Source organism: Haplochromis burtoni, unplaced genomic scaffold (assembly GCF_018398535.1).
Source record: "Haplochromis burtoni strain Fernald_Lab_line unplaced genomic scaffold, NCSU_Asbu1 Contig_40, whole genome shotgun sequence".
NCBI classification, from domain to species: Eukaryota; Metazoa; Chordata; class Actinopteri; order Cichliformes; family Cichlidae; genus Haplochromis; species Haplochromis burtoni.
In genome coordinates, this window is record NW_024582401.1 from 4,574 (window position 1) to 14,448 (window position 9,875).

General features: G+C 39.2%; 1 protein-coding gene across 6 annotated transcripts in view; it reads right to left on the reverse strand.

Annotated features, from left to right (window-relative positions):
* Window positions 1-2,520: 2,520 nt before the first annotated feature.
* The window catches only part of atp11a (ATPase phospholipid transporting 11A), a 53,083-nt gene continuing 45,728 nt past the window's right edge, over window positions 2,521-9,875 (reverse strand). For 2 of the 6 annotated variants that reach the window (XM_005920085.3, XM_005920087.3), the window contains 2 exons: window positions 9,210-9,299; window positions 7,820-7,930 (listed from right to left, as the gene is read on the reverse strand). In XM_005920085.3, the coding sequence (XP_005920147.1) occupies window positions 9,222-9,299 (78 nt within the window). In that variant the 3' untranslated portion in view covers window positions 7,820-7,930; window positions 9,210-9,221. Of the gene's footprint in view, window positions 4,972-6,297; window positions 7,931-8,843; window positions 8,947-9,209; window positions 9,300-9,875 lie in introns of those variants that run through there. The other 4 variants (XM_005920082.3, XM_005920083.3, XM_005920084.3 and 1 more) reach the window with 3 other exon arrangements.

A 9,875-nucleotide genomic window follows, 5' to 3' on the forward strand; every position in this document is an offset into this window, starting at 1 on the left:
TGTGTGTGTGTGTGTGTGTGGAGGTGGAAGGTCTATACTAATAATTTAAGGCTAGCTTGAGTGTATGAACTGCAGGGTGCAGCAAAACACGCTTGTTCCCCGTTACTGCACTTACCAGTTTTACCTAGCTAAAAGCTGGCTGGCAACAGGTCAGCCAATAAAATCCATGCAAATGGACACACAATCACTTCCTGCATTATTTTCTGTTGTATAGTAACTGTTATAATGGCGAATCCTCGCATTAAACATGGTCAAAGTTTCAAACAACGAGTTCGGCTTGTGTGCAAGTGATCACTGTGAGGGAAAGAAAGACACAGGAGCCCCTCCCACCTGTTGTTCAAACCTTCTTTTTGTGAGGAGCAGCCAATGAGATGAAAGTAGGGTGGTCTAAAAGAGAGAGAAGAGAGAGGCTGCAGTAAGGTCACGTATAACCTAAATACAACTCTGAATAATACAAATCTAATTAAATACAGAGACTAAACTCATCACAGTAAGTCTACTTTAAATATTTAAAAGGGCCTCTATAGAGAGAACAGGTTGTGCTTCCCCCCAAAAAACCATTGCATGTGTGTTTGAGTCCTAGGACATCCTGGGTGTGTGTAGAAGTGAAGCCTTTCTGTGCCATCTGTTGGGAGCAACTAGTTGAGTTAAAACTGTCCGTGTGAAGAGCCCGAGACATTTAACCCATCTAAGGGTGGAGAGGAGAATGTGGCAGTGTGTAGTGGCACTGGGACTGTAAAAGAGGGCCATCACAGCTGAAAGAGAAAAAGAGCCCTCCATCCACAGATAAACAGGATGAGAAAACACACAGACACAAACACACACACACACACACACACACACACACACACACACACACACACACACACACACACACACACACACACATTCACTTTCATCTCAATGAAAAAAAATGTCTGTTGGTTACTTTAACTTGACACCAAGACAGGTTAAAAAAAAACAAAAGCTTACCAGCACCTGTAAAGTTCACTAATTAACATGCTATATCTCATTTGCTTAATCCGTACAAAAACCAAAGTGGAAAACAAAGACGAATCCAAATTTTACTGGAGGTTGAAGTGTTTCCTGACTGGGGACCATGAACATCCCAGAGTCTCCTGTTTGGATGGGGGAAGCGGTTCCACATGGAGGCTTTTGTGAGGATTAAGCAAATGAGATACAACTTGCTGAATAATGAGCATTAGGGGCACTAGTAGGTGGATTTTGTTACCCTTGGACCGCTTGCCATTTCCGCCTATTTCCACCTCTTTGTTAGCAGTCTAGTTTTAACTCTGGGCTAAAGTGCTTTTCCCAACAAAAAAAAAAAAACATGTCAAACTTCAACACTTATTTCAAAAAGAGGACTTACAGGATTAGCGCCTATTGAAAGCTTGTATTTTTAAAACAGTCACCTGTTGCTTCCAGAGTTGCTCTTTGCAGCTTCAGGGAGATAAGTGTGGCCCTTATATATGTGACAGATACGCCGTCTCCGATTGGGAGCCACATCCAGATTTTTCCTCTGCCAGTCCCATTTCTGTCTCCACCGTTTCATTACTTGGGGGTGTGAATTCATCTCCCGTCTTTTGTCACGAAACCTTCGCAAGCACACACCAAAGTGCTCCGAGCAATCCAACCTCAAGCAGCGCGAGAAGGAAACAGGTGATGAGGAGGTTGTAAAGGACTCTGTTACACCTTAAATTACACCGCCCACCATTCTATATAATTTTGGAGTCTCTACTAAGTAAGACACCGTAAAGATTCATTTAAAAAGGTCTTCACACTGCGTATTCATGGTTGAAGTTTTTCAGAAGACTTTTGGTTTTTCCATCTGAAAGGTGACTGCATGAGTCACTGCACTTTAACTCGTGATAAAAAAACATCATTTAAAAAAAAAAACAACCTTATACAATATAAACGCGATGCAGCATTTCATATCTACTTTTCTTTTTCTGTGCAATCCCCCCTCCCCCCTTCTTCTTCTTCTTCCCCAGATTTCACCTCTGACAGTCTTGCCCTAGATATTTCTCTATCCCTGTCAGACACACTTGCAGGTCTCATCGGCTGCCAGCTGTGGAGGAGAGGACGTGGAGATCAGCGCAGATGAGAAGTGAAAAGGATGAAGGGAAACCAATCGATCCAAAAACCTCCATCCTAATCTTGTTGACGTCCTCAGATGGTGCAGACAGGAGCCCTGGAGCAACTTTGGGGAACATATTAAATCCAAAACATAAATAAATTTTTAAAAATGACTTTTTTAACCATTTCCTGTGTTGTTTTTAAACACAGCCAGTATTTGAGCTTGAGACAACACTGGCGTGCACACAGGTGGGTTGCGCGCACACACACACAGACACACACACGATCTCTCTACTACAGAAACTTTTGATTAATTTCATCAGCTTCACATATGTTGACTTGTCAGCTCCTTCAGCCTTCAGCAGCACATCAGAAGCACATCAGAAGCACTCGGCTGCACCCTCCTGGCTGAAGCGTGTAGTGCAGCTTTTTTCATAAGAAGAATTTTGTAACACATTTTTGCTTTTATTTCCAAGCAAATGTACAGATGTTCGCCATTTACAGCCACAGAAATGTTGGCGAAAATCCACAAGATATGACCGTTTAAAAACTGTATACAAAAAGAGCCCAAAAAACTGTACATTCAGTAACATAACTACATTTAAATATTGTTCATACATGTATATACAGTACTGTATCTCAGTTCGTAGATACTGCCGGTTATGTGAAGTGCAGCTCGCTATACAATAACACATTTTCAAAAAAAAGATAACATTTGAGTTGAAAGGCCGTCAGTTCAAAGATTCAGTGTGGACTGGTACAGAAGGTCTGTTGATGGCTTTTAAAGTTTCTACAGCGAGGTGTCGGTCCTCAGGAATGATGGTTCAGTGCAGGGGTACCTCCGTGAAACAACTAACACCACAAATCTCTTTGTCCTTTCGTTTAAAGCTATGCATACAGACATACACGTGTCCACTTTTTTTGCCACAATCCAGTTTGTTTGTTGGAATATTCTGAGATATAAACAAGACACACATTAAATACTGTCTCTGAAAAGTAAAACAAAAAAAGAGGGGTTTCTCAGATACCCCTCCCCCAAAATAGCAGTGCAGTAACTTTTCATTTTTGTAAGTTATTGAGACTTCCAGATGCCTCCAAGTTTCAGGAGTATGTCAGGTTTCAATGACCAACCGCAACCATAAATATGAAAGGGTCTTTTCATTTTGAAGTAGTCCCCTAACCCACTACAGAAAGAATTAATCCATCCAAGAACTTTCATGAGTTAAAGAATAAGGACCATGCTTAGTCACCGCTGTGTAAGTACTGATCTGAGATCTCAGACAGGATAATGGATTTTTCACTGTCATGGTTGACATTTGAATATAAGTGACTCTCTGTCGCTTAGCTAGTGCTAAGAGGTCACATTTGTTGCAGAGAGACATTTACAAGCAGCTTCAGTTTGATTATACTTATTGCTTCTCCCAGCTAGTTTAGTCCTGTGGTCATAGTGTCTGTCAGCTCTCACATGGCATTATATTGTAGACTTTTGTTTTTCCCCCCTCCCATTTCATTAACAATTGTTGTGTTATTTGTGTGATTCTTTAGCAGTTAAGGTACTGAAGCCTTGGTACATTGTTTACAATGAAAAACATCTTTCTAGTCCAAAGGCCAATCAGAATTCAGGGCAAACAATAAATGGAGAGACAGGATCTTTGTTTTCTTCATTCAGATAATAAAAACAACAACAACAAAAATCCAGTATTTTCTAACTTACTTCAATTGTTCTAAGTCGTAGAGTCCGACAGATATATGATTTTTTTAACTGATACCGATATATGGTGATTTAAAAATCCAATTTTCTGATATATGTGCTGATTTTTTTCTCCGTTTCAGGTACAAAAACACATTCCCCTAATATTTGTCACGTGTAGTTATCAGTTTGCTTATTTAGGCTCAGATTACCTGTTTATTATGTTTGTTTGTTGCCAAAAGGGATGTTGCACAGTGCCCTCTGATGGACAAACTATGCACTGTCCTCATAGCATAACTGAAGGTTGTCTTATTGGCTGTTACAAATACGGATGCCAATACATCGGAAAAAAGCTAATATCATTCGATAAATATCGAAATCTGCTCTACTAAGCAGATCCATCTGGAATGTTCTTCTTTTTTTGGTGCGTAAAGCAGCAACAGAAAATACTTTTTTTTTTTTTTGGAATTTGGCCAAACCAACCCTTCATTTTAGACAATTCCAACAGTACAAGAAACCCTTTTGCTTTACCATCAACTTTAAATCTCCGAAACTTGGAGATGGAAAAAAACAAAAGAAAAGAAAAACTACCATTGATCACCTGTAGCTGATTGGAAAAAGCAGAGCTGGAGCTCTTCAAGTCTGTGGTCATAAAAGGGAGAATTTTCCACATTGTACATAATCAAAAACAATTAAAAAATAACATTTCAGAGACAAATGCCCTCATGGGCATTTATTTTTAAAAAAAATTAATACAAGCTATAAAAAAACAGATACTAAACATAAGTGGTATTTGTTCATTGACTGTGTGTCAGTTCTGCTTGTTCAGTAGAAGTCTGCATAAAAACTTGATTTCACATTCGCCTTTTCACCTACAGTAGTTATTTCATTCCTCCAGTTACATCCATCATCTGCTGTGCCCTTGTACCATTGAAGCGCCTATTAACAGTATCAAATTAACCACAAAGCAAAGACAGGCTGTGAAAACTAGCACAAGGCACCTAATGTAAAGCAGCTAAAGAATCTCTAGCAGCAACAAGGCTTTGGTTCATAGAACTAAAAACATCAGATCTACTGTCTCACGATGGATGAGTCGATGTATGAACGGAGGAACGACAGAGAAGACGCAGAAGGGGATGGATGAAATGATGATGATGAGGCAGATGGAGACAACTGTCACAGAGGTAGGAACAGCTTCAACATCGCTTCAAGAGAGGGAGGGTGTGAGGGAGAGAGAGAGAGAGAGAGAGACAGAGGGTACGAGTTGAAACAGGAAAGTGTGAGACAGAATTCAAAGAGCGCACTGTAAAGGCCCTTTTTTTTAAGCTGGAGAATCTCATTAGATTTCTCTAACACCGTTATAAGGCTTTTAAGGGCAGGAGCACTAAACTGTTAGATGCTACAATCAACCTGATCTGCAGAGCTAAAAAGCATCTTATTCTATTGAGATGAGGTGGAAAATGAGTATGAAAGGATATTAAGACGCTCGCTTCCCTGTCACATTATTAAAATAGATTTTTTTCACATTTTTTGTACATGCATTTTTTTTTTTTTTACACTTAAGAACCCCATATATACTTATTCTTCCATTTTCTACTGTACACAGAATATGAGAGGACACTTTGCTGTGTTACTGGTCAGTTAAAGGTCCTCTCACGGCCAATAAAAAAAAAGTGTTTCTATCTCGATTCCTTTTTTTTCTTTGAATTGGTTGTGCCGGCTGTTTGTTTCATAATTTAATACATTATCAATGATTTGATATTTATTTAAGGCATCAAACCATTTGGGGCACTTTGAGTGAATTATATTAAAAGGAGAAATATATATAATTTTAAAGTGCTTCAATCAAAGTAAATACAAGCAACCAGCTATTATCTAAAGGTGATCATAAAGCATTACCTGCTGTTTCTTTGGTAAATGATATCAGTGAAAAATACAGCAGAGTTTACAAGACGACATTAAGGCAATAAGAAACAGCCAGGTAGCGGTCACACAAGCAGTTCCTCTGTGTTCTACTACAAGACATTTAGTCATCCAAAGATAAGGTAAGTTTACAATCTATGTTCAAGATGATAGGACAGATGGAGATTAACAGATACACACACAGTCTTCTATCAGCACACACAGATATGCAAGCAAACTTCTAACACAGCAAAGCTCTAAGCTACCTAAATGTGACTCTGAAAGTTTAAATGTTGGCTGTATGACATGTTCACAAAGACCAACTCCTACTGACTCTGCTATTGGAGCCCAGGAGTAGCCAATGAGATGCGTACGTGCAATATTACTCATTCCCATGTTTTGGTCTATTTGTGCCGTTTGCATTCTCTGTATTTACACCCTATGTGCTGTACAGTATGATGATGATCTCAATGCATACATGTTGGCTTTGGTATCGACTTAAACACTGCTTTTGTTCACTTTATAAAACAAAATGTAACTATATATATTATATATAATATATATATATATATAATAATATATAAATTATATATGTTATTATATAATTATTATATAATATATATATATATATATTTACACACACATTTAATCAAGTGTTTCAATTTTACTATCAAAGTAACAAATTACCATGGAAACAGGATAAAAACAAATGTGAAAAATTGTAATTTGCCTACAATATTTGCACTTGTTGCATTTCAGCTTACATTTAAAAAAACATAATCATGCTCAAAATACTGACTTTAAGTAATCAGATTACATGTAAATTTTCCATGTATTTTTGTTATTTAAGTAAACTGTTAAATTGTCACCAGTATATATTTCTTAATAACAAATTATTTAAATAAATGAACCTTTGTTTTTCTTTTTCTATTTCAAGATCATTTTGCTCTAAATTATTGCTTCATGTTTATGACAGCCAAGAGGCTTTTCTGTGTTTTGTCGCTAAGGGTGAGCTAGTTTAAGAGCTTTCAAAGCTCCCACACGTTTTTAAACCAGACATATTGTGGCACAGAAAGCACCATGAGCTACGCTTTTCTGTCATTATTAACTGACTTGACCACCGTTTGCCATCTAATCAAAGTTAGGACAATCAGCTTGCTGTATCGTTTGCACAAATGAATCAGAAATTAAGCAAAAATTGTATCTCATCCCGATATAAAATAATTTAATTCCCCTATACGGCTACTTCCGGGCTCCATAGACTAATTTTTCAACATTTATTCTTCCTTCTATTACAACCCTCCTTACAATGATGCAGTTTCTGATCCCAGAGTCCTAAGCAGTGTTTCTGGATAACATGTTTGCACACAGGCAACACCAGTTAGTCCTAAAAAGAGGCAAAACAGACAGAAGGGAATAAAGACAGATGGCAGCGACTGAAGACAAGAAAATGTTTGATCACAGAAAGCTTAAGCTAGCTTGAGCACGTCTACAGTCGTCCTCATTATCATCATTCCGGTCATAGAACATCAGCATGATTATCACAATAGCCATTAAAACACCCTAATAATCAGAGTAAAGTACACTTCAGCTACCATCAAAGGGAGGCAGGCGTAAAGGGCCAGTGCACATATTTTTCATGTGAAACACAAGCTCGAGTCAGTTTGTTTGCTGTGACATCATTACACTGAGCCCTTTGCACGTTGTGGCAGCGAACCAGGCCCTGTCGACGGGGTCCACTCCAGAGCCGTCCAACAGTGCTTTGCGCCACACTTGGCTGCTAACTTGACAGAAATTATGAAGGTCACTTAGCATTGCAGTCTCCTCAACTGTTTATTATTTTACTCCAACTCAGTAACGTCGAAGCAAGTAAGTAAGCTCCAAAATTGCTTTCCACCAATTTATCTGAGTAACTCCATGTGGATGACATTGTTTCTGATATTAGAATATAAGATTTTAAAAAAAATACCCCGGAGAAAAAGAAATAAATTAGACTGAGGTCTCAGGCCCGGCCCCGCTGTAATTGTACCCCTGCCTTGAATAGCGGGAGCTATCAGCAAACCGGAGGAGGGGGGTGAAGGTGCAGTAGTCTGGCGCTTTTTGCCAGCGTGTGAACATGACTTTCTTGGTAAAGGGTTCAGACCTTCGAGGGTTCCTTTGGTTTTCCGAGCCTCGCCGGTGGCTGCTACCCTTAGATGGAGCGTGGAGGGAAGCCAAGGGGGTGAACTCAGACAGCTGGCCCTTGTAGAGTTTATCTGCATTCTGTATGAGGGCACAAAGGGAGGAAAAGGGGACAAGGAGGAAGAGAAAGTTCAGAGAAAGTAAAGAATAAAACATGGCACTTGTGGAGTAATGCAAAAGAAGAAGGTGGTAACACGTCGCAGCTGGCCATAGTTTGAACAGATAGCATGTGACTTGGTGGAGTCGAGTCTCCATCCTGTAACAATGCCTCTGTGAGGTCCTGAACTATAAAACTGCCTGTAAACCAGGACTCTTCACCTGATAGCCATCAACCCCATCAATGCCCCCAAGGCTTAATGGGAGCAATGAGCATTATGTGCTGTTAGAGCAACTTATTAATGCTCATTATAACTAAGTCTGGGCCTCTCTTATATAAACCAATATAATCAGCATATAAGCATTTAAGATTATATATTTATTACCTAACACTAACAAATATGAATACATCTGCATACTGCAGGCACCTGATCCTGGGCACAATGCTACATCCTCAAGCTTCAGTTGTTTTTAAATGAATAAAGTATTTCATTTCCTTTAATTTAATTTGCCAGCTGTGAGGTTAAATTTTCCATCCATTCTGTTCAGGTTTAAAAGCAAGCATGTTAAGAGCAACAAAAAAATAATAAATCATAAACACCAAAAACATGCAAATGTCAACAAAAAGCTAAACATGCGTTCATTTCCTCTGCAAATATTACTTTTCTGTCTCTGTAGCAACACATTATACCACTAGATGGTGCTAAAGCTCCATGTGAGAAATCACCCAGCTGGAAGTAAAGTCAGTTGAAATACCTGAAGAAAATGGTTGAGCTTTTAGGACCTTCATACAAATAAAGCACACCACTCCAACCCTTGTGTTAGTCAAATACAACAACCCAAAGTCAAACCACACCAGTTAACCCACCATCACACAGCAGCAACGTGTGCATTTTACCGTGCTGAAGCCCTGTAGGCTTCTGTGACAGCTACTCCATCAACAAGGAATCAGAGCTCATGTAGGCCAGGGCCCTCTCATACCTTTTATTATCTCTCCCTTGCTGCAAATATACACACACATACACACATTTGAAGACAAACACTTCTACCATACGGACTCAAAATTGAAGCATCAAAGTAAGAGTGGTTTTTAAAACAAAAGGTGATTAAGGCCACACTGAATCAAGATGTAGATGCAAAGGCATGCAGTCAGATAAGACTGTAACTTCATGCAAAACAGTGGAAATGACAAAGTAACAGGATACAGACTGAAAGGAAAATAAAGAGAAAGACGAGACAGTAGGAAAGGCTGAGGGTCACCTACAGAAGGGCTGGGTTAGAAACTGATTCTGCTGGAGGTCTGAGACAGCATAAAGATGGTGGAAGGCTCGGAGGCAAGGCACCGACGCTTAGTCTGCCAGGGAGGAGAACCACAGAGGGAGAAGGAGGAGGAAGCAAGAGATCAGGAGGGGTGAACAAAGGCAGGGAAGAGTTACAGCTGGGAAAGAAACATGTCAGATCTTCCAAAATGCCACATGATCAGTTTATGAGATAGACAGCAGCATGTAAACATTCTTCGTAGGCTTCTCAGGAGAGACTGGATCATACTGGAAAGTCTTTGGTGATGGTTATTAGCTCTCCACAACCACAGTTATCAGGGAGGTTATAGGAAAATGAGTTTGGGATGTAGAGGGAGAAATAATTAGTATCTGTAGGAAAAGGAAGTGAAGCAGACTGCACTGCAGCCTTCCCAGAAAGGCTGAGATCACTCATCTAGTGCTATCCATACAATGCACCTACTCATACAAAAACATTTGTGTTTTGTTTTTCAGTAACTCCACTGTAACTGGATCCCAGTGCTTCATATATTATGTATCATTATATCGTCTTGTTTTTTTATGGACATAATTTCTTCTGTCAACTTTCAGTGGAATACTGAATATTTCAGTATTTTGCTGCTAATGAATGCCTTCTGCCATTCATTATTTCT